The sequence below is a fragment of the Hoplias malabaricus genome, chromosome 16 (genome assembly GCF_029633855.1).
Source record: "Hoplias malabaricus isolate fHopMal1 chromosome 16, fHopMal1.hap1, whole genome shotgun sequence".
In the NCBI taxonomy this organism is placed as follows: Eukaryota; Metazoa; Chordata; class Actinopteri; order Characiformes; family Erythrinidae; genus Hoplias; species Hoplias malabaricus.
The window spans coordinates 21892331-21916778 of NC_089815.1; the positions used below are offsets into that span (position 1 = coordinate 21892331).

The window sequence follows — 24448 nt, forward strand, 5'->3', positions numbered from 1 at the left end:
AAGTGGATGAGATCGGTTCCTTAGGTTTATACTGTAAGAAAACCTGTATGTTTTAATCCACCTGTCATTGGAACACAGCAGTTTTCAAGCAGAAACGCAGAACCAAGATATTGACTGTGTATTTTAAATACTGTTAGCCTTCTAGCATATAAACAACCACAAAAAGGCATAGTAACGAGATAAAAACAGATTTTCCCTGAAAGGGGTACTTAGATAATAATTATAATAAAACAATTTAGTTCACTTGTGTATCATATTGCGTATATTATAACATCCACTCCTGTTCGCACATTATCATTGCTGTTGGAGTTTAAGTAAGGGGTTTTAGGGCTCAAAAACAGTGTTTCTTTTTTTATCTTGAAAGTCACACAGACCAATCCTAGCTCAAGTTTTATAACTCAGTCCCAGTCTGCTCTAACAGTACATTTACTTAGCAAAATGTAACAGATAGTCATTTATTGTTTTCTACCCATTGCTTCATGGCGTAATGTGGCAGGACGTGGAGTTATACGGAAATGAAATTTCGCAAGTGTTGCGTGTCCTAATGTGAACTAATTTGGGCAAATCTACGTGATGGCTTTTTGTGCACGTTTGTAGCTGGCAGTTGAAGCTCCCACTGACCAAAGTTAATCCTGCTCATGCCAGAGACCACAGGCAAACCCTCACATTCTGCCAGTGTGTCTTCTCCTACTCGACTACTATTACTATGACAGTGAAGGGGAAATGAGTAAAAAAACTCTATGCCCTTTGACTCTGTCTTAGACAGAGAATAGCTCAGCTGATTCCAGCAGTGGATGTGATGGCGAACTGGAGTCTGTGGGTCAGCTGATGTTTATTTTGCCCATATTGACTCATGGTGCTGTGCATGGGATGTTTCCGACACATGGAGGGGAGCACCATGTGCGGCGTCGATGCATGACGGTCCATGGCCATTTTTGGCCAACTAAGGCTTAAACCGTCATCTGCCTAAATGACCCAGCAGGGTTCACTGGCCATTCCCAAACGGCTACTGTTTATTTGAAAGCAAGCAGTAAAGCTGCAGCAGAAAGGCCTTTCTGGACACTAAAGACACCCTTTACTGAAAGGACAGTGCAATATAAGGGAGTGCACAACAGCCCTCGTGCCAAATAGCTTATGCAAATTAGGCTTGGACACATCCATAAATAAGCAGTGTCTCTCCTGATGGAAAAAAGACATCTAAGACAAAGCTTGCAAAGAGAAGCATTTGCATATCACCTGTTTAACGTGCACACACGCATTTACATGCCTAAAAATAAGGCTGAAACCATGCATGCTTTGACTGTGTGTGCAAAGTCTCTAATAGGCTACAGTAGAATGGGGTGGGGTGGAGGAGGAGATGTGTGTCTGTTTGAGGGGGGGTTAGAGGGCTTCCTCTTTGCTGTGGTTCGCTGACTTCTAACGAGTGACACCAGCCCTCAGCAACTCTAGCAGAGCATATAAAGACAAGCCGGATGCCGGGGAGAGACCTGTTGATCGCCAAGTTCAGCATGACCAGAGACAGGAAAGGACTGCAGTGGAGTTCTTTTCTCTAAGCCCATTCCTCTATCATGACCGGCCTTATATCTGAGCCCCTTGTAAAGCATTTCAGCATGGACAGAGATGACCACAAGAGAAGCAAGAACCTGTAAGTGCAGACTCGACTACGGTCGTGCAGAATCTTCGACTATATCTTGGGATTACTTGTCCATACTTTGGAATACGTTGAGGGGGTTTTTGCATGGTAACACTGCATGCTCTAGCATAGGTACACATGTGTGAAGACTGAATGACCCACCACAGCTGACTTTCTTTTCATAGAGGAAAAAGCTTTATGTGCCGACTACAGTCTATGTTCTCCCGATCGTCCGCTCCGGAGAGGTGAGTACCAAGCCCTGGGTTTCTTATATTAAGAAGCATCTAGAAGAAAAATGTAAACAGTGAGGGCTAGGTGGTGGGGTTTCGTGATGTGACAGTAAAGAGATTTTTTTTTTTCTTGAGAACGTCTTGCAAACAGTGTTCCTCCTAACATGGCCAAGTTAATCGACGCCTTGGCTTGTCTTTTCAGCAGGCTAAGTTTAGAGGACACGCAGCAATGGTCCCAGTCTTTGGAACGACTCCTCGAGTCCAAATGTAAGCAAACCCTTGTACTACATGGTTCTCATTGAGCTCAAACTTATTTGTTGTTACCATATGGTCTAGCAATCAAACTCATAAACCTAACTGAGGACAATTTAACGACCAGATTCTGGTGTGCATTTTTTGACCTATTTAGAACTCCCGATTTTTCTTTCCAGATGGCCTCGCGACGTTCCGTACATTCCTCAAGTCAGAATTCAGTGATGAGAATATCGAGTTCTGGCTGACGTGTGAGGACTACAAGAAAATCAAGTCGTCTTTCCGGATGACGTCAAAGGCGAAGAAAATCTATGAGCAGTTTGTAAAAGCGGAGTCCCCCAAAGAGGTAAGCCAGCATCCGGGAGGGGGACCCACACACATCCTCATCCAGCTTAGAGCTGCCTGGCTGTTACATCCACAGTGTTCTTCAGTTTCTCATTTGCATTGCAGATAAACATTGACTACCACACAAGGGAGCAGATCAAGAGGAACGTGAAGAGCCCAACAGCCCAGTGTTTCGATGAGGCCCAGAAGATCGTGTACGGACTCATGGAACGGGACTCTTACCCCAGGTTTCTGAGGTCTGAGGTGTACAGAACTCTCCTGGATTCTCTTACCACGGATGCTTCCCGTGGGTGAATGAATATTGGTAACCTGCAAGCAACACTAAAACTGGAATATTAAGGATTCTCCTTGGAGAAGCCACCACTAGAGAGGGCCCAGGAAAACCCCCTCAAGCCAAGCTGTCCCACTAAAACCCAACTCTGACTCTGGGATCAGACGAAGTTGAATGTGAGAGTGTGTGGTACTGTACCCCGAAGCACTTTAGGATGGTGAGATATGGCATGAAACACAAAGACAAGCCCAGGAAAGCCAGCAAAGTAGCTAGTCAACCCTCAAAAGCCTTCAGAAAGTGTCATTGGCATCCTGTGCCTTGGAAACACTTCCTGTGCAGATAAGGACAAGAGGCTTTGAAGCCCATCTGGTGGTTTGAGATGCAGCAGGGTGGGCAGAAGCACCGTCACATGATCACTTACTGTACGTCTTTGGAAGAGTAAGGGAGGCAGAGACTTTGCAGGGCCTGTAGTGGCTAACCACATGACTGTTCACTGGGGGAAAGAAATTATCTCAAGAGAATAACTGGCCATGTTTTGGCATCCATGCCGTAACACCGCACAACTGTGTCCAATCACAGGAATGCATGTTTGTGAAGTGTGGAAATATCAAAAATGTGTGAGGACAGCAGATGTGTGTCACAGACATAGGCACAAGGCTGAAAGCTTGATCTCCGTAGTTCATGCAATCACTTAGTTCTGATTAATTTAAATACAGATGTAATTAAGTATAGAGTATTTATTATCCACATCCACTGTTGAATGTTGCTGTGTCCAATGTAACTACTGAAGAGGAGGAAATAAAATTTGAACAGTTTCCAGTTGTGGTCTGCTTTGGTAAATGGCAGCCTTGGCAGTGTGTATATTTTAGAGCAGTGACACAACATAGATGTGCATTGTAATTATTAATTTATTACAGGTATTTAATATAACATGGGGCTTGTAGGTGAAAAGAAACATCTCCTGACTTTCAGAAGGCTTCTGCAGTCTGACAGACACGTCTCGAAACTCACATTTTCTGTAAGACAATTGCCCAAGAAAAGGGAAGAGCTAGGTTTCAGTTCCTCCAAAAGAGGGAATTAAGTAAGAAAAGACTTCACGAGATGTAGAGTGTCGCGTTTGGCAAAACAAAGCTTGCGTTAGTCATATGTTCTTGAGATTCTAATCATTTTCTTTTTGCACACCTAAACTTAATATTTATTTCTCTTAACCCTTCAGCTCCCCTGAAGCATAGATATCTGAACTGACCTGAATTGACAAAACCAATCAGGATCTGCACTCTTTTTTAGTTTTTTAATTCTTTTACTTCTTGAATTACCCTTACGGACACTAAGAAAAGGGAACATAAACGCAGATCCATATTTACACCACAACCTTTAACGAAATCAGGTGACTGGCCACTTTCCACCTCCGCCCAGAGGAGATGGAGAAGATGATCTTGCTGAAATGAGGTATTTTTTTAGAATGGCAGGAATAGTCACAACCTCATTGTGACCTCAGTTTCACACTTCATAAGGAAGGAACTGAGGGTTAGTACAGAATTCAAATGCTACTGCCATTAAAACATTTTGTGGGGAACTATTTTGCCTAACTATATCCTGCATGTGTCACTCGGCCAAAACCAGAGCCCTACACTATTGCAAACAACGACCCAGGTCTACCTTTTTATGTAATAACTTTCTATGAGGCGTTAAACTTTTTAGACGTCTGGTTACTATCACAACTGTGGATTTGTTTCATGTGGAATTCCCCTTTAGGTGGAAGTAAAAGTGTGAGCTGTGTAAAAATTAAGCAAGAGCCAAAACTGTGCAACACTCTTGCTCTAAAGTCAATGACGATGACAAAAAAACAAAAAAAAAAACAACAAAAAAAAACTACTCAGTCAATGGGACACAGGTGCTTTCTGAATCAGTTTTAAATGAACACTGTATGAATTACTAATTATGACAGAGCTATGTAACAGGAAGCAAATATTCTCTCCTAGACTCATCTGAAAGGGCTTTAGGCAAAATGTTTGAACGTTGATGGCATCCAGCCGTGAAGTTGTCACTGATGTCAGATAACAACCACATTCTAGTTATCCACGCTAACACATAGGTACTGGATTGAGCTGCATCCCTCCAGGAGAGCACAATTAAACTGCTTCACAGTCCAGAGCTGCTGGTGGTGGGGGGTGGGGGGGGTGATATATACCCATCTAGCTGAGAATTGTGCAACATGACATCAGCCTCATGTGCTTTATGAAGATTACACAAGCTGAAAATGTATGTGTGTCTACACTGTGTGCACTCTGCAGGATTATAAGATGTCTACAGATGTTTGGACCCAGAGTGTACAGTGTATGTGATGCTAGCGATGTAGTGTGATCTTTTGTATTCAGAGTGTACTCCAGCGTGTGGATAAAAATAACCTCCACTTAAAGCCACAGATACAGTAACGTTACACCTCAGAGCACAGCGTGTCTCTATGTGCTGGGAGCGTAGAGCGTGCGCAAGGCCTTTCGGAGCATTTAGTGTTTTTGTGGAAACTTGGCAGTGAACACAGGGGCCAGACACTTAAGAACAGGACAGATATTTACAGTCTGCACATCATAACAGATACGCCACCGTGCGTAATGTATGACCGGCTGGATGTTCTCTTCATAATATTTGTGGAGCAGAATTTAGTTCTGGGTTTTGATATTCCACCTCTCTGCCGTGGCTGCTGAGGAGAGTCCACATACACAAACCAAAAACCTCAAGCAAGGACCATCTGTTTCTGTCAGCACTTAAAAAAATTAAAAAGATATCTCGATGAGCAAAAACATCAAATCTTGTTGATATTCACAACTCTGATTTAGTGAACTAAGTATAATCACACTGTATTCCCTGTATAAAAAATCATCTTATAAGATGGCAGCTCTGGACAGCAGCACACAAGCCTATAGATCATCAGAATCAGTGCCAAAGGTCAGCTAGAGAGGTATAAAGAACACAACACAACTGCCAATGTGCTGTGGAGCAGGGATATTACATCCCCTTAAAGCAGCTATGAGTATAAACAGTCTTAAAACATTTTTACAACAGTCTCATTATAACAACTATTATACGCCTATAGCCTTCAATTACAAACTCTTTAATTACACCCTGTTTTTCAATGGTCAGGACCCCCAAAGGACAACCAGAGAGCAGGTTTCATGACCTACAGTTTTTGGCATGGCATTGTACAAGGTGGATAAAAAAGATAGTGAGTGGACAGTGTTTAAAAACTCCAGCTGCACTGCTGTGTCTCATCCACTCATAACAGCGCAAACATGCTAGTGTTACTGCAGCGCTGAGAATGATCCACCACCCCAATCACACCTGCTCTGTGGAGGTCCTGTAGAGGTCTTGACCATTGAAGAACAGGGTGAAAAGGGGCTAATAAAATATGCAAAGCAGCAGAAGAACAGTCTGTAACTGTAGATCTACAACATGCTGATGTCTGGGAAAAAAAGGAACGTGAGTGGAGAAACAAGGCGGTGGCTTTAGAGTAATTATTAAATGTGAATTTTTTTTGTGGATATGGTTCTGCAGTGAAGGTGCTTTATCTCAGATGATCGTCATGAGGTAACATCTGTTTGATCTGTGTAAGAAATGGAAAAATTATGACATCAAACAGGAAACTGATGACAGTGATGACACATCAAGCAGGATATGGTCACAACTTAGAGCATGTAGCAACATTTCCAGTGGTAGGACTGGATGATCAGCACGTACGTAAACAGATATAAATTTTGACACAGTGTACAGGCTGAGGATAAGCTCCATCATGGGTAATTTGACCATGGGTAAAATGAATGATGTAGTCCTACGCTGCTGTTTTCCTTTGGCCATTAAACACAGTAACATGGAGAAGCATTGGCTTTAACATTTCAGAATTCCTCACCCCAGATTTTGTGCAGCAGATGCTGAGCTGTGTGTGTGAAAAGGCAGGTGTTTCAGAGCACCGGGTGATGCTCTGCTGCTCCCTCTCTGATATTTAGTGAGTTGTTTATTGTTGTATTGGTTTATTGTGCTGTTTCTTGTGTTCGGATTGTTGTGTTTGGCCTGTATCCTCCATTTTGTGTCATCTACAGCCATGTTGTTTTTGTTTTCCCCCGTGGTCACTTCCCTGCAGTGTGGGGCTGAGTGTTATATCTGAGTCAATGTAGACACCACTTGTTAATGTAAATATTGTTACACCACTGAGATGGACTCCCTGTTTCTGTACATTGTGTGTGTGTGTGTGTGTGTGTTTATATCCATCCATCCATTATCTGTAACCGCTTATCCAATTTAGGGTCGCGGGGGGTCCAGAGCCTACCTGGAATCATCGGGCGCAAGGCGGGAATACACCCTGGAGGGGACGCCAGTCCTTCACAGGGCAACACAGACACACACACATTCACTCGAATCGAACCCACAACCTCCAGGTCCCTGGAGCTGTGTGACTGCGACACTACCTGCTGCGCCACCGTGCCGCCCTGTGTGTTTATATGCACACTGTAAAACAAATCCCATAAAAAATGGCAAAATATCTGGGAGCTACAGTAGCAAGTTACTATTACATAAAACAAACACACACACTCCAACAGTTCATTATACAGTATTTTCCTGTAAGATCAGAACTTTTCCTGTAAGATCAGCACTATTTTCAGTGTCAATTGCCAAATTTTTACATTGATTAACATTTTAATAAAAACAGCAAATTAACCATTAAAACATCATTTACAGTATATAGAGTGGAACCACTACTAACGAACGCCTATACTAACGAACCTTCCAAGATATGAACCGGGCATTTGAATATTTTTTGCCTCCACCAACGAACCATGACTCTAGAAATGAACCGGAGCCTCCGCCGAGCCGCCGGCTGGAAATGGCCACTGACCCCAACAGGCGAGTCTCCCAGCGCCCAGACTTGAGTGAGCTTTTAAGATTAGCAAATTGTAGTTTTAGCAATTTAGCATTAGTGTAAATAGCAGACATCGAAATTCATGCTAAGTTAAGCCGTATCTACGCTTCGTCTCCCCACATTAACCCTCCTACTCTCCGTTATTCCACCCACCCCCCACCTCCCGTCATACAGCCAGTGCCTGTGTTACTCCTCCAGCCAGTCGTCACGTCTTCAAGGTAGCGATGTGTAACCACTTACAACTTTATTATTTCTTTTTTATCACTGTTACCACTGTATTTCTTTTTTATTTTTAGTAAAGATACATTTATTTTTTTTTACTAATTTGAGAGTGTTGTAAACATATATCAGTGCACTTTCGGGATGGGGGCTGGACGCATTAATTGCTTTTCCATTATTTTAAATGTGGAATATTGACTCGAGAAATGAACTTTTCCACTTTTGAACTGGGTCACGGAACGGATCAAGTTCGTAGGTAGAGGTTCCACTGTATATATATATATATATATATATATATATATATATATAGGGCGCCTCATATGTTTTTGTTGGTACAGAATCTCATCTCAAATGAAACATTTATGAAGATAAAGTCTTATTTCTTTTTTTATTTCTTTGTTGGAATATTGCCACTGTGTGTAGTCATAGTAAAACAAAGCACAGCCTTATATAACCTTTGCAAGAAATAAGTTCACTTTCACCCTTCTGCCATTGTGTCCTGATGTGTATCTCTGTGGTCATCGAGTCTGTTGCTTAAATGTTTTATTTTGACTTGCTCTGTGTGTTTGTTTTTTGTGTCTAATTACAGCTACCCACTGGCATCCTGGTTCCTTGTGCTTCTCATTAGAATTAAATTTACATATTGCGTAAAGTTCCCTTATCTAAGCAAATCCTTGTATTTTCCATTGCTCCATCATCAAAAATGATCTCACCCCATGACAGTGACCAAATTCAAATATACAGTAGAATGAGCTCATGGCCTGATGAGCGGAAACATGCATATCTCCAGTGACAGTGTCCCATTCTGCACACAACGCATTGTGCGTGAACCTATATTTCATGTCCAAACCGAAAGCGCTGTGTGATTAATTTTGGAGATTAAGATCAGCACATCCTGATGATGCCTTGAGAAGATGGAGGTGTAATTGTTGGCATAAAGACTAAAGCATGTTGTACGTCAGTCACTACAATTTGCAAGCCATTAGTCATCATTGAACCCATCATTTCATGATCATTTGTTTCATACTTAATCATCTGTTTCATAATTAAAGGTCCCACTAAATAATTCACTGCCTAATAACATCCATAAAGTCAAAATGTCCAAGAAGAATAAGTTAAATATTTTTCAGAATTTCACAGAAGCCTCAACAACTAAATACACAGTTCGGGCCAAAATTTTCACAAAGGGCTGAAAAAGTTTGGTCCAAAAGGTTGAAATGACACCAAGACAACAACAAAAGAACAAATGGGCTACAGTTCCTAGAGTACATTGAAAATCTGATATTGTACTTTTAGGATGGGCTTTGACTGTCCAATGAGACAATGAACCAAAACATCAGACCTAGCTGACTATTCACTGGCAGCAGCAAAAACGTGAAAGCTCTGAAATGGCCACCACAGTCTCTTGAGCTTAGCATTATTGAGCCGTGTTGGGGAGAGCTCAGACATGGAGCTTATGATGAAAACCCAAAGAACTGGCAGGTGGTGGAGGATTTTTGCTGAATGGAATGGACAGTTACACATCATGAGAAAAAATAAAACAAAACAAAACAAAAACAAAACTAATTTAAAATTATCTGCTACAAAGTACTAGTCTCACTGATGCACAGGTGAACAACACGTACCACTCTTGGTATTTTAAACTGCATTTAAAATGCTAATTTGTTGCACTTTCAAAACAGGCTGTGCTGGATGTAAGCCAAAAGTGGCTAAAAAAAACTGACTTCTGCCTGACATTGTGGCCCTCATGCGGCAGAAGCATTTCACACATTCCACGTGGCAAATGAGTCGTGAAAACATGGGCGTGTGGGCCAGATAAGGGCTGGAATAATTAAGATAGTTCAGGTGAGTCCTACAGCATGCACCATCACAGCAGGGAAAAGGTGCACCTTAAACTGTGGAAGCTGTGGAAGATTTAGACCTTAATCCCACTGCTACAGTTGTTTCTTGATTAAAAAAGTAACATTTACACTGCATTGTTTAATTCTGACAGGGTGCCAAGGCCAAAAGCCCAAAGATCCTCCGAAGGCTGTGCACCCCCCAGATTAATAATAAGATTTCTATATCGCACAAAGGTTCTAAAATAAAATTACAGGACGTTTTGCATTTATGCAAATATTCATAAATTCAAATGAGTTTTCATGTGTCTAAAAAACAAAGGAAAGAGTCGAGGAACCATTATTTTGAAGGTATGTGTTGTTCCTCCTTGCTTCGTAAAATCTCTCGTCCTTTGACTGACAGGTGTATGATTAAAGTTATATATTAAACAATAAGAATGCGTAATATGTCCTGGACCAATCAGGGCACAATTAACGAGTAGTAAACATTGCACTGTTCGAGTATCAAAAGGTCATCTAAATAAACATGAGTGCTAAAAATAAGACATTCCATTCCTCCAGAAAAAGAACTTGTTTGTTGCCTGAGAACATTCGATGTTCCTTGTTCAGGTTTTGTCAGGTGAATATTTTGTTACAGCGCCTTCAGGAAGCCGGAGACAAGTGACTAAGGGTTTTTAACCTCATTGTGTCAAACACATCCTTAAAAGGTCATCATAGTAATCTGCATTATTAAACGTCATAAAATGTGATGAAATACTAAAATAGGAAATATTCATAAAAGCTCCCTAAATATTATATATACAGATGTGTATAACGTGTCAAATAATATTTTGAGGTGCACCAATACGTTTAACTGTTGTGTAGTATTAAAACGACAATAGTTTTTTTTTTAATTTAACAAAAATACTATTAAATAATTTGAAAATGGCAATGAAATAAACAGAATTTTTTTTAGCTAAATCAAGAAAAAACACTGCAAAAATGTGCATTAATTTGTTCTGTTTTGTGGATAATATTGTATCCAAAACTGCATGAGTTTAAACAATTTAAAACATGGTGATTTCAATGTTAGAGATTGTGAACGCAGTGTTTTATTACGTAATGTTCCGTTTTTTCCACCAAATTAAAATAGTTATTTTTAATTGCTACGAAAGAATGTTTGAAGTTAGAATAACAAGTATTCGTTTGACTACAACACTTTAAAACGTATTTGTACACCTACTATAATAATGCTGTAATAATGAACAAATTACATGTCGCAGTGTCGCTGCATGTTGTGTTGCTGTGATACAGCTCTAGGGTCTCTGGGTCCTGCGTTTCAATCCTCACCTCTTGTCATTGTCTGTGAGGAGTTCTGGTGTGTTTTTCCAGTGTCTACGTGGGTTTCCTCTGGGGGCTGCAGCTTCTTCCCACATTCCAGAAACATGTCGGTAGGTGGGCTGCTTGTGGGGAATTGTGCACGGTATGTGGTGTCCTGCAATGGACTGGTGCCCCTGCTTTGTGCCCAGCGATTCTGGGTAGTACTTTACCCAGAAAAGAAAAGTACTTTACTTTAAGAAGAAGGCCGAAGCCTGCATGATACTCAGTGTTAATGTAAAAAGATTATATTCATAGGAATGTTAGGCCGTTTTTACTGGGCTGTTGACATTTGAAACAATGCAAACAGTGGCTGGTTGTATCAAAAGAATTCAAAATGGAGTACCATGGTTTTGTATCTGTATCAAAAATGAAATATGAAACAGGGCGTGAGGTTGATGCTCAACAATGTTTTAATGAACATGTGCAAGAAACACGTGATGCAAATGTGACTGACAAAGCTGCAACAACACACCAGACACCGTAAAGTGTGCGGCTGATACAGTAGTTGTGTTGTCAGTTACTAGTCAGATTCAAGTCAAGGTTCAATCCAAACTGGTTACTGTGGAATGCTGGTTGCACCTTGTGGCTTTTCACATTCAGGCAAAAGCTTTAAAGCCATATCCAAATATTGTCAAGAGCCAGAGGGTACAATGTAAAGCATAATCAGTAAGTACAAGGAGTTCCACAAAATCCAAAAGGGTGTGGTATGAAGCTTGAAATAAATAATGCCTCCGCTGAGAAAAATCCAAGGATCAAGGCCCAAACCTGAATACATGAGAGAATCTGTTGGGGAAATATTGACCAAAGTGATGTCTAATAAGCCTCTCAACCTCAGACCTGCAGGTTGTGACAAAGAGTGGTGCAATATCCACGTGGAGACATTCAAAAAGCTAATGATCTGTTCTAAGAACTGTTTGCACAATACATCTACAAATGGTGAATATTCATATATTCCTTTAGAATCAATCTATCTATCTGTTATTATCTATCTGTCTATTAAACTTTAAAATCTTATTCCAAGGCATTTCCATTTATCTGTTGTTTACATTAATTTTTAACAAGGAAAACCAGTACTGTTTAAATGTGCCCTAAAGTCTCTACATATCCACCACTGTTCCTTAAAGTTCTGAATTCATTAACAACCTTGGTTTAAAAAAAGAACAACACACCTTCTTGACAAGCTAATTTTAGACTCGGCTTCTCAGCCAATCAGAGCTTCCTGGCACCACTCCCGTGAGGAGTGCTATGAGAGGGTATAAATGTCCCACAGTAGAACACAGTGGAGATTTACTTTCACAACAGCTCAGCTCACAGCAGGAAAGATGAGGGATACTTCGTATGAGAAAGACACTGAGTCTTCATTAGGTCTGAAAGCTTCTGGAGAGGTTACTGAGAAAAATGGGATCACGTGAGTTAGTTTTATAGATACATTTATGCTTATGATTCGTGTCATAAGACAATTCCCATGGTCTTGATGTGTTCTCTCTTGTACTGTGCTGTATTTAGTGGTAAGAAAAGCTGGAGATCAAGGATGGGAATCATTATGAGGACTTCACCTCTGACAAAACCAGGCAGGAAAAACTCGGTATCCTACAGGTGAGGCTTTAAGAGACTCCAATTAGCCTTTAACCTTGTTTTAGCAAACTTAAATATAACATTGACTGCCCTTTTAGGGCACATTATGTATTGATTTCTGCATTTAAGATATTAAATAAAGAAAAACATGCAGCATGAAACACGTACTGTTTGCAAAGTTCATGTTGGATGCTTGATTTTTTTTCTAATATTTTAAATTTAGCAAATAAACAATAATCCTGTAAACTGTGCATCCTCCTTACAGAGTTTATATTCACTAGACTTTCACTAATTATTTAACTTAGTTCAGATCAGTTGCCCAACATTTATTTCACACAAATGTATATAAATCTAAACTCAAAAGTGGTCTATAATCACTACAAACAATAACTCAATACCTGGATTCTTAGTCAAGAAATGCAGATTGCTTATTACATATTGTTACAATCAAATTATAATGATCCGCCCTAATGTTCCAAAACTGATGGAGTTGACTGAAGGAACATGGTGTACTTTCACACCCAAGAGTCTCAGAATCGCAGAGTAAAATGTTGTGTTCTTCACACAGACCAAACCCTGATGACGTGAAGCAATGGGCGCAATCTATGGACAACCTGCTGAGCAGTAAATGTGAGTATCAGCTCAGGTTTTTCATCTCAGCGTGAAATATTCTATACATTTAAATGAGTATTCATGATCTATACAAGCCTTTGCATTACTAAAGAAACCCCTAAAGAACCATTAGAAGTATTTTAAAGTGCGGTCATGCCTCTATATCCTCTCTGATCATTTTGTGCTTTTCATTTTGTGTCTAAATTCCAGATGGGATGGTGGCTTTCCAGATGTTCATGAAGTCTGAGTTCTGTGAGGAGAACATCGAGTTTTGGTTGGCCTGTGAAGAATTCCGTCAGATCACGTCCTCAAAAAAGCGCACAGCCAAAGCAAAGAGCATTTATAAGAAATTCATCGAGAGCCAGGCTCCAAAAGAGGTAAGGTTCTGATTAGCTGATTTAATAGTGATAAGAGTGATAACAGTGATCAAACTGAGGCTTTTTCAAACCAAGTACTATTACACTGTGATTAAAAAATGGATGTGATTTTTAAGCCAGCAAAAGCTTCGTTTTTTGTTGTTGTTGTTAATGCTCAGAAAGGAAAGGGGAGCAGATCATTTTCTCAGTTAATAGCAACAATTAATTAATCACTTTTCTTTTAAACACGGCAACAAAAAGGCACACGCTAATAGCAAAGAAAGTTAGCTAGGACACTTCCATTCACTGTTTTATCATTCTGGGAAGGTGAAGGCTAACACATGCTTCCTGCAAAATATGTGAAGCCAAAAACTGCCAGTGCAATGTCATTTGGCAGCTTAAAAAGCATGGATTGCTAACTGTCCAGGTCCATCATGTTGACTATCAGAAGCCTACATTGGCTAGCGCTGGGGTGAGTGGGGCAGCTTAAATTTATGAAAAGAAGAAAACTTAAAGCAGGGAGTAAATATAACAAAAACTTCTCATCAAAGCAGTATTTTATTTGGTTGTTGTTGTTAGAACTCAGAACAGAATGAGGAATGGGAGCAGTTTTCCTTAATTAGCTGAAAAGGTGAAAGTTAACACATGCTTCCTAGAAAATATGGGAAACCAGACACTGCCAATGCAATGTCATTGGGCAAAAACATGGAGTAGAATGCTAACTGACCAGCTCTGTTATGGTAGCTAACAGATGCCCAAGTTGGCTAGCATTGTGCAGTGTTTGTGTGTGTGTGTGTGTGGAAGATAGGGCAGTGCTGGCTGCTGCCGTTTATTTTGACTGCTATCATGAGAGCAGATTTCTGATTGGTCAGCCCAAATTTTTAACAAATCCAAGAGGTCACAGAACCAATCCAGTGTCAGGGTCAGTTTTAAATATGGCATTAATATACCATCATTGTCCATAGAAAAACTTTTTTTCGTTATTGTGGATTTTCAGTTTTATGTAAACATTTGAATTCAGCAACTGTCCTTTACACTGTGGAGTCTGGACCTATAGGAATGCTCCAAAATTACATTTCCAATTACTTGGAATCAAATCTTTTTACACTGACTTCCACTGAAATTTAAGAAGATTTTAAATATAGTAATTGTAAAATCATGATTTCTGAGATTTTTTTTTTGGACAGTGACGATATGTATGTTTTCAAAACATATTTTTGTTTGTTTGGAAAAATGGGACTGAATACTTTGAGTGAGGTCTGGTTACCCATTGTTGACCATTTTTTCTTAAATTCATAATTCTTTTTCCTTTAGATCAACTTGGACTTTCAGACCAAAGAAGCCATCCTCCAAAGTCTGCACAATTCTACACAGTCCAGTTTCATTTTGGCACAGAGTAAAGTGTACAATCTGATGGAAAACAACTCGTATCCTCGCTTCCTGGATTCACAGATCTACATTCAGCTGTGTCAGCTTGCACAGGGCACGGCCAAAGAGAGTAAAGCTTGGGAGTAAACAACGGTCAAGCTGTTTAATCCACTTAATGTTGATTATAAAAACAAACAAACAAAAAAACAATGGACTTAAAGGAACACTAGGTAGTATTTTTACCTTAAAATCACAGCTCCTGAAAATGACCCTAATCAGGATGAAGGATACAGAAATCACAAAAAATGACCAATTTTGACCAATTGTGGCACCTCTAGTTATAAATGGTTCTTGAAATGGAATCTTGAACACCTGTAATTATTACAGAAACATATGAAGGTTCATAAACTTTCAAAAGTTTCCAAAGATTTCAGAAGTGTCTTTTACGACTATGGATCTTCCAAGAAATATTCACTAAAAAAGGGTTTCTAGAAACCAAATATGGTTCTTCTTGTAGCATCGCTCCAAAGGGACCTCACTGGCATCTTTATTGATTTAATTATTTTAAACGAGTGTAGAATGTCTTACACTATGATGTTTATGTTGTATATATTTGTAAAAAATTGTTTCATATCTTGTTAACGTGTTTGGCTATGTACTTATGACTGGTTCAGAAAGTATATGGCATTGTTTTTTGTTTATTTTTTAATTTAAAATGATATTTTTCATGCAATAAAAGCTTTTATTTATAAATAATTCATTGTCGTCTTGTTGAACTGAGCCCACTATGATTTTTGGTGAAATTAATCTGAAATTAATACCAAATTTGTCTCATCTGGGGAGCCTTTACCACAGAATTTGGAACACTGCTGTGAGGATTTGATGGCATTCTGCCTATAGAACATTACTGAGGCTGTTCTGAATCACAAACACCACTCCAACTCATCCCAGAGATATAGGATGGTTCCCCATCACCCCGGAGGATGGATATCCACTGTTTAATAGCACAATGACACCCTAAACATTGAGCAGCATCCTTCAGTTCATGATTAACGTCTTTACCCACTATGGGCACATTTTAAGGTTGAAATCAGGGTGTATAAGGGAGGTCTAGAACTGATTGGAGATAAAGGTTAGGTCTGAACCATCATAATTAGTCCATTCAGGCAAGTTTGAATCAAACGGCCTGTTTTTGCAGGCAGTGTAGATGTATCCTTTGTTGCTTTACATTGCCTTTAATCCTGTGTCTGCACGGGTAGCAGCACTTGTCAGAGGGAGGCAGCAGAAGTAGCAGCTATGTGATAGATCTAGCTACTTTTCTGCACTAAGTTATATCTATTGTAATACAGAATTTCTGACCAGAAGACATCACAGATTGCTCTGGTGTCTCCAAAGGGTATGTTCAAGTTGGTGAACGTTGGAGCACTTGCCAATGTTTTGCTGCCTTCAAATTGTGTCTCGGTTACGGGTATTTTAATGTCAAAACACGGCTTTGATATGCACTAAATCAGGAGAAAGCACTGGCAGCAATGCAGCAAGCCTGCCACCTTGTTTCATTGCACCTATAAAACACATGCTGATTGTGAGCCTCATTTCTAAAATGTAAAAAGGTTTATAAAAACACTTGTCATTTCTATGAAAAACTGGAAACTTCTTGATTCCCAGTTTATGAATCATTCAACATGAATGTTCCACTCATGATCCTTTAAAGCTCAAATCTGTGGGTACAAACCTTTGATAAATAAAGTCCCGGGCCTGTTGTAGTCATATTATCACAGCCATTTTCAGATAAGAGATATTACTGCAGCTGCAGTGAAATGATAATAGAGACTGGAAAAAATAACATTATAAAAGAATGATAAATGAACAGATACTAATGTCAACACACATCAAAATAGACTCAGGCTTTAGGTCAGCTCAAGGGCCTTTATGTAGTGTACAGAACACCAAGCATTAAACAAAGGCTTATTACTGACGAACGGTCTGTTCATTAGTGCAAAAGGACGCGCAACATTTCTCATAACTCAGGGGTACCATTGTTTGTTGAGACACACTAGCCCCCACAGCAGGCCTCTATACTCCCCCCGTTCCTGTAGATGATGTCATGGCCGAGTCCGATAGGGAACAGACATTCTCTTTGTTTTGACTGTTCTATCTTAAGCCAAACTCAGTTCAGTGATCCTCCGCAGACTCCACACACTACTGCGCTTCGGCTCCAATCCATTATTCCAAAACTTGCCTCGCACTCCTAGAGCATTCAGCACTGTTCGATCATTCCTTAAGAAATGCTAATATAATAAGCCTTCAAAAAGGAGGTGCCATTTTATTGTTCTGAGGTTATGAAGTTGTTGTGTTGAGCTGTAGAAGGACAGCAGACCAAATTATAGGAAAAACAAAAAGTAGAAAAAAAAAATATTCAAATCCAAACTCAACTCAAACAAGTGGTTCATATCTAAATTCCCCATGAGTCATTTTTATTATTTGAATGTTTTTTAAAAACAAATACACGTTACACGGGTTGATATTGCAACAGATCTTTAATTCTGTTAACGAAGTTAATATCAATTTTTAATGTTGTATATGAAGTTAAAGGAACTCTAGGTAAGATATGGGTAGTTTGCTCTTGGGGCTCCCCCTAGTGTAATTCATTCTTATAGCATTGTATTGAAATCAATACGAAGGGGGAAGGAGGAAGGGTGGTTTACAGCCCTCCTCTGAAAGTTAAATAGTGCCGTTTCTGCAGTGCTGAACCCAGAGTAGCAACAACCGAGGATCTTTTCTCCCTATTGCAGGTCTGTGAAGCATCACAAAAAACCTGAAGCTGAAATTTGAAACTAAAAATATTACATAGTGTTCCTTTAAAATTCAACTTTATTTTGTTTGAGGTTAAACTTCATTTTATGTTTATTAAACTCACATTCACCATTAGCACTGTTTATGACGCTCAAACTCTAAGTAAAAATATTACTTATAAAATTAAACTTCAATGCTGTTGATATTGACATTGTCTTAACGATTGTTTAAGCCACAAATGAATATTTAATGCTATTTATAAAGTCTATTCTCCCACAGCTCATTGAAACAAGTCTCACCTTTCACTTTTAACTCTATAAAATCATGTCTTGTATCAATCATTATTCGTAATGAAACAGGACACAGTAATAGTTTATTTCAACAGTTGGGTAAAGCCCTGCTACATTTTGAAGCAGGATTATAACAAAGATTAATCAGCTGAAAGCCTTTCATAAAAGCTATGGTCAATATGCTTAATATGACCACGGACATGAGCTCACTAGGCAAATAAAATATTAATTTGAGAAGTGAAGTACAGCACAATAAATCCCCTGCATTCTGTTGGAGAACCACACTGTGTGCTGAAGGAGCGGCACAACTTCACAAACACTATTTTTATTCTGGTAAATGTGATTGTACTGTATGACAACTTCACCCAAGGCTTTAATAAACACTTGTATTTGATCAGTCAACAGACACTTTAAATGCAGAACGAGTGTTTGCCCGGAACCACAGCCTACACTATATCATCATACACAACACAGCCCTATGACTCCACTGTAGTTCACACCCATCCTGACCCATGGAGCTGTGCTTTGGGCATTTATTGTGTGTTCTGTTCAGTTCTATTGTAAGTGCAGTCATGTTAAACTCGGTGTTCTTTACAAACTTAGGGACAAAAGGAAAACTACATAAGAGACTCTCTAGAGCACTAAACAGTGTAAATAATCACACATGGTGGAAAAACAGAAACAAAACATGTTCCTTGTTGTGTACACGGCTGTCAGTTAGCAGGGAAGTGGTGGGGGGTTGGCTACTACTAAAGCCCGTAGTGTCAGTGATGGCGTGTGAGAATCTAAAAATAGTAAATCACTATAAACATGATCCAATCAAGCTTATTTCATTAGGGGCTGCTTAGCCACAACAGTGACATCCTCTGTCAAAAGACAGTGTAGTTAACACTAACCAACATCTCAGTGGTTTGTTAATACATTTAGACAAAAAGGTGATAGTTTTGCGTCCAACAAAAAAAATTAAAATAAATAAAATAAAAATAAAGGGGGGTTAAATTGGTAAAATGTCCATTGACAATTAGAATAAAAAAAACAAACAAACAAAACAAAAACTCATGTCCTCCAACACTAATATATTTTCTATTAATAACCTTCGTTAACCGTATAATGAGCAATTATCAAATTAGACATATTTTACAGATACATGCCTCTACAAAGCATCATCAATTCCATATAAACAAATAGAATTCCTTTAACATTCATGGGAATAATTTAACGGAATATTACGAGTGACACTGCCAACAGTTCATACATTTACACAGGACGGCAAAACTGACAATAAAAACAAGATCAAAACCATCAGGTCTTAAAGGGTTCCTGTGTTCCAGTCAAACACAAATAAACACAAATCAAACCACAGCTGTTCTGACCAAAAATGACATTTATATGAAAATAAGACAAGTTTATTTAAACATTTCTCTGCATGTGAAGCGTGAAAAGCTTGTGAACAATGACAGCCAGCCCCACACTTCAGTTTAAGGGTGCTTTCCTCAGCACAGATGACGAACAGCAGGGAATTCCGTGGCAAATTACACAAATTAATGAATACAGCGGTTTCTACTTTGCTTCTTGGATTTTTTTGGCACTTTGTTTTTCTTTAGCCTGATGGATAAGAGAAGATGAGGGGAAAAAAGGCATTTAAAAATTATTTCATGTAACTACACTCTATATGTATTCAACAGAGAACAGACCTAGAGTGGATTGCACAGAAGTGCTGTTTCTTGCATTACGTTACCTCAACACTGCCCTCTAGTGGTTAGCATATGGCTGTACGTGTATGAAGAGCATCTAACGTTTGCCTTTACTGATTACTTTAAAAATAATATAAACATCAGTCGCTAAATATGACAACACGCTAGAGCAGCTACTCAAAATAGCTCATGTTCATAAGCTTCACAAACCTACCTTTTCAACCAGTGGTATTAGCTGCTGATACTCCGCCAAGGTCTTTAGTAGCTCCATGATGAACGGTAGGTAGTTGTGCTTCCTTCTAATGTTTTCAATCTAGAAACAGTACAAAGTATGTTCAAATTTGTTAAACAGATGTGGCCTGATGTCAGACTGATGCCTTAAATTTGTTGTCAGTACACTTTATAAGGTAAAAAACAAATGCAATTAATTATAATTATACAACTATAAACACTAGGAAATTTCCTATAGTCCTCAGAACAGGGCTTAACTCATGAAGCATCTTCTTGTGCAGTGAATTGCAGAACAATAATTTACTCAAACGTGTGGAGGGTTAGGACTGCTCAGTTATTTTTAAATATCACTGTTGTTCCTGCAGCATTTGCTCTCAGACAACCAAGCATTCCTATTACCCTCATTCACTGTGACAAATGTCCACAGTGCCATGTGACCTTGATCACGCTGTGCCTGCATATAAATATCTACAGACTGTCTTCAGAAAAGCCTTGTTGAAAGAGCACATTCTGAACAAAAGCAAATCTAAAATTTATTCTCAAAATAAAGCCAAACACAATTTGCTTTACACAGACTCATGAAGCAATGAAAGTGTCCCAAGAAAAAAACATGTGATCATACTTTATATCTTTTAAGCTTCTGATTTTCCTCCTCGATCAGGAGTTGGAATTTGGCGATTTCTGACTGGATGGAGCTGAGGAGATTTCCTCCCTGGTCTGTGTCCATTGGCTCCTCCTGTCATCAGAACAACATTTTTAACACGAGAGGAAGAACCTCAGCTTCACATACTGCTTAAAGGCTAAGCACCACTTAATGGACCTCCATGAATATTTCACATTATTTTAGTTACTGACATATATAAGTATGAATTAAAATGAAAATAGCAGCTTAATTTGCTTTAAAACTGACAATTTTATTAAACTGATGGAAAAACCCGAGCTCGATGTTACAGAGGCTCTTGAGGCTGTAAGGAAACCACCTTTCGTTGGTGTCCTTACATGCCCATATTGTTGGAAAAGCGCCAGTGAAATGAGCTACAGATAACGGAGTGAGCGGATGGTCCTTTCCAAAGTGCCCATTTAAAGTTGACAAATTTAGTCCATTTTCTGGATATTTTGGGATCTTTGGGCCATTTGTGCACAGATGTCCCACTGTACATTGAATTATTGCAGCCAAAAACAACACACCTTTTCGTCATTTTGCATTAAATTAAGTGCGACTTCTAGAGTTGTTGTCCACCATCTACGTCACAGGCAAGACGCCTATTAGAGTTTCCCAACACCGTTGGGGAGGGGGGGGGCATGGTCTTTTAGACCTTATTCCTTGAATTAGTAAGAAATAACATGTTTTCTGACTATCAATAAACACAAGTTAGGAGTGTTAACTCAAACTCCACTGTATTTATTTGTTTGACACTTTCATATAGCTGGTGCTTAGCCTTTAAGGGCCACACTGATACTGAGCACTTACCTCTGATAACTGGGCCTGTAGTTCTGCAATTTTACGCTCATAAATCATCTTGCGGTCAGACACAATGGCCATCAGGTTGAACCGGATTTCCCCTTCACTGTACCTGACGACCAAAATGAAAAGTCCAGGTAAGACAAATGCTTTACCTAAAGAAGGACTTTAACCCTTTTACGATGCTTACTTTTGTATTCTTTTCTCAATTACTGGTCGAACTGCACTAATCCAGTCATCTTGATTGCAAGCTCCTGGTGGGGGGAGAAAAAAAAAGCAAATTATTTTCAGGACAGGGCGCAGAAAACTGATACTTCACCAGTATTACAGAGGACTACGCCAAATTGCTGCAATGTTTTACTCATTTCAAAACAGACTAAGAGTTTGGTAAAATTCCTTATTTAAAAAAAAAACACCAACAAATTCTACCCAGTGTTACTTTAAGTCATATTACATTTCTGTCACACTGTTAAATGTTACCTTATCTGACGTGTTCATTTTAAAAACAAGCTTGTGATTGTTTTTGTGCTCAGAATAAAACCATCAAAAATCCAACAGGAGTTTACCGAGGTCAATTGGTCCTTCACGAAGTCCATCCAGTTCATAGAGTCTTCCATTAACAGGCACATAGCTCACAAAATGAAAAGCATCTTCATCTTTTGATGATGACTTTGCATCAAACTCAAACATCTGCTGTCTGTAAAGAAATAAAAAAAATTGTGGCAGCTAAAATTAAACTGAATAATAAGGTTAAATTATCAACGACCATAAATACATTCATTCATCTCTCTCTCTCTCACACACACACACACACACACACATACATATATACACACAGTGAAACAGGGAGAACACACAAAACTCCTCACAGACAATGACCTGAGGCTGGGCTTGAACCCACAACCCCAGAACCCTGGAGCTGTGTGACAGCAACAAATATCTGTTGCAGCAACATGGCATCAAGATGTTAAATGTTCAATGAAAATATATTAAAATGAGTGTACCTGGCAAAGCCGTTGTGAACTTGTCGGATCACTTCAGAATTACTGAGAGCAAGACCCTTCATCTTATAAAACACAGAGACCCAAATGTAAGATGTAATGAACACAGATAACGCAGTGATCTGAACAGAATGTTCTATAAGAATATCAAAAGGCTTAAATATTAGACAGTCCCTAAATAAGGAAAGATATACTTGCTCAGCAGATGACTGTTAATAAGAGAGAATGAAACTTACTGCAGCATCGAAACTGTGGGAGAATTCTCTGAACTCTGTCAGGGTTTCTCCCAGGTGCATGTCAGGATGTGTGCAGTTCAACAACACGCTGACGATCGCTTGGGTGGCGCAAGCATTGTTAATAACCTGAAACCTCAAGAAAACAAAACTGAATAATTTGTCTTTTTCAGCATGTTACCAATAGAAACACAGATGCAGACATACACAAAGAGTCTGTAAAGGCTATGGACACTACAGATGACAATATAAAAACCTTTTTATCGTATAAGTGTTGGCCTTTAATTGCTTAAAAATAACTGACATCGTAAACATATTTATCTTAGCACTGCACCAAAATAAAAAAGCTTGGCTGAAACGTTTGTCATGATACCTGATCCAGCGAGAGGTTATAATTCTCAAGTATACGGTTAATTGTAGAAACTGAAACACTTCCACATTGTTATTTTCACTGTGGTTCTCCTGCAACTCGAACTGTAAGAAAACGTCTGTACTCCCTCTCACTGGATACAAGTCTGATGCTCCATTGAAGACCTGCTTATTTCTTTAATCATTTTAAGTTGTCAGAAATGTTCAGATATTTCCTTTATATTTTGTGGTTTGAACCAAATTGTTTCTCTGTGTGTGTGTGTATGTTCACTGCCCCTAATCCCTAGTGTCTGTTTGATGCAAGCAATGGCACACCTGCTTGGCAAAAAAAATTTGGTCAAGTCTTGAGTCCTGCACAATGGATCCGGCTGGTTCCTCACCAGGTTGCCATTTAAAGAGGAAAATTAAGCCATGAACTGGTCTGGAACAAAAGGAAACAAACATGATTCACTGCAAATAACTTGAAAAGAAGAAAACTGCACTCATATTTCTCAAAAATGTAGTCAATTCCTTACTTTAGATTTTCAAAGTTCTCTGGCTCCATACTCCATATCTCCTCCACTTGTGCTCCTCTACAGCCTGCCAGGGGGTGGAACAGAGGAAAGAAAATAAAATATAAAAAAACCCAAACAGGAGTACTTAGCAGAAATACTCATTTTCAACCACACGACTCTACGCAACATATCTAGGCATGGATTTTCTCTCAGATACTACACAGAGATTCACTGCTTTTATTGTTACAGGCAGCTGCTCCTCGTTGATGTTTCTTAGTAGCTGACTCAGAAGCTATCCCATTCACACAGGCTCTCATGAACAGTTAGGTCATGTTAGAAAAGGTTATTCTGTAGCAGCTACGTTGTTTTATTGCCTTCGTATGTGTGTGTTCCTCAGAGCTGGTGTAAAATGATGGAGAAGGCTCCCACGTTCATTCACGGAGCTAGCTAACTTTAGCTCTGTTAGCATGCTAGCGCTGCTAACAGTAAACACGGAGCTCTCACCGAATCCTTTGATGAGTTCGGTGAAGACCCCCGGGTCGCTCTCCATCAGACACCACTCCCCTGCGCTCCCCGACATCTCTGCTGATAATACTCGCTCCAGAAAACACTAAAACGGCATGAAATTACGGACAGAGCTGCTGAACTGCGCTAACGAATCCCCTCCACACTTGTACATTCATTCAGACGCAGTGTCCTCTTCTCCGGGCTGTCTCGGAGACCGGTTTACTCCAAGCCGCCACCGTCTGGAGCCTCGCCGCACAAACGACTTGTGTGTTTAATAGCTGTATTACCATATAATAACGTGTTTTAGGGAATAATTATATATAAACAACCCCCAACACCCCACAGATATAAGATTTTAGGAACTTAGATTTTATGTTTTGATAATAAATAAATACTTTTGCTTG

At 39.3% G+C, this 24448-nt stretch overlaps 3 protein-coding genes across 4 annotated transcripts; 2 read left to right on the forward strand and 1 right to left on the reverse strand.

The window, feature by feature from the left end:
* The first annotated feature begins 1450 nt into the window (after positions 1 to 1450).
* On the forward strand, positions 1451 to 3539 carry LOC136671651 (regulator of G-protein signaling 21-like). Of its 2 annotated transcripts, none has more exons than XM_066647420.1 (5): positions 1451 to 1645; positions 1819 to 1878; positions 2069 to 2130; positions 2295 to 2461; positions 2566 to 3539. In XM_066647420.1, the coding sequence occupies exons 1-5, from the start codon at positions 1569 to 1571 to the stop codon at positions 2752 to 2754; spliced, it is 555 nt and encodes a 184-aa protein (XP_066503517.1). In that variant the 5' UTR covers positions 1451 to 1568; the 3' UTR covers positions 2755 to 3539. The 2 variants fall into 2 exon arrangements, with proteins under 2 accessions (XP_066503517.1, XP_066503516.1); XM_066647419.1 differs by having other exon boundaries at positions 1452 to 1645; positions 2066 to 2130.
* An 8827-nt stretch (positions 3540 to 12366) lies between these two features.
* rgs2 (regulator of G protein signaling 2) lies at positions 12367 to 15633 on the forward strand. Its single transcript, XM_066647607.1, has 5 exons — positions 12367 to 12467; positions 12566 to 12655; positions 13203 to 13264; positions 13457 to 13623; positions 14917 to 15633. The coding sequence occupies exons 1-5, from the start codon at positions 12382 to 12384 to the stop codon at positions 15115 to 15117; spliced, it is 606 nt and encodes a 201-aa protein (XP_066503704.1). The 5' UTR covers positions 12367 to 12381; the 3' UTR covers positions 15118 to 15633.
* A 1885-nt stretch (positions 15634 to 17518) lies between these two features.
* On the reverse strand, positions 17519 to 24272 carry uchl5 (ubiquitin carboxyl-terminal hydrolase L5). Its single transcript, XM_066647606.1, has 11 exons — positions 24042 to 24272; positions 23559 to 23622; positions 23359 to 23464; positions 22678 to 22803; positions 22445 to 22506; positions 22007 to 22137; positions 21631 to 21694; positions 21450 to 21552; positions 20601 to 20714; positions 19962 to 20060; positions 17519 to 19658 (listed from the first exon to the last, which is right to left on the reverse strand). The coding sequence occupies exons 1-11, from the start codon at positions 24115 to 24117 to the stop codon at positions 19614 to 19616; spliced, it is 990 nt and encodes a 329-aa protein (XP_066503703.1). The 5' UTR covers positions 24118 to 24272; the 3' UTR covers positions 17519 to 19613.
* Positions 24273 to 24448: the final 176 nt, after the last annotated feature.

What these genes read in the sequence shown, in the direction of transcription:
- LOC136671651 (XM_066647419.1), top strand. Translation starts at nt 1,569, where the DNA reads ATGACCGGCCTTATATCTGAGCCCCTTGTAAAGCATTTCAGCATGGAC. An exon ending in CGATCGTCCGCTCCGGAGAG is followed by an intron (nt 1,879 to 2,065) that starts GTGAGTACCAAG and finishes TTGTCTTTTCAG; the next exon opens with CAGGCTAAGTTTAGAGGACA. An exon ending in AAGCGGAGTCCCCCAAAGAG is followed by an intron (nt 2,462 to 2,565) that starts GTAAGCCAGCAT and finishes TTTGCATTGCAG; the next exon opens with ATAAACATTGACTACCACAC.
- uchl5 (XM_066647606.1), bottom strand. Translation starts at nt 24,117, where the DNA reads ATGTCGGGGAGCGCAGGGGAGTGGTGTCTGATGGAGAGCGACCCGGGG. An exon ending in TACAGGCCCAGTTATCAGAG is followed by an intron (nt 20,715 to 21,449) that starts GTAAGTGCTCAG and finishes TTCTGATGACAG; the next exon opens with GAGGAGCCAATGGACACAGA. An exon ending in TAATACCACTGGTTGAAAAG is followed by an intron (nt 19,659 to 19,961) that starts GTAGGTTTGTGA and finishes CTTATCCATCAG; the next exon opens with GCTAAAGAAAAACAAAGTGC.
- rgs2 (XM_066647607.1), top strand. Translation starts at nt 12,382, where the DNA reads ATGAGGGATACTTCGTATGAGAAAGACACTGAGTCTTCATTAGGTCTG. An exon ending in CAACCTGCTGAGCAGTAAAT is followed by an intron (nt 13,265 to 13,456) that starts GTGAGTATCAGC and finishes TCTAAATTCCAG; the next exon opens with ATGGGATGGTGGCTTTCCAG. An exon ending in AGAGCCAGGCTCCAAAAGAG is followed by an intron (nt 13,624 to 14,916) that starts GTAAGGTTCTGA and finishes TTTTTCCTTTAG; the next exon opens with ATCAACTTGGACTTTCAGAC.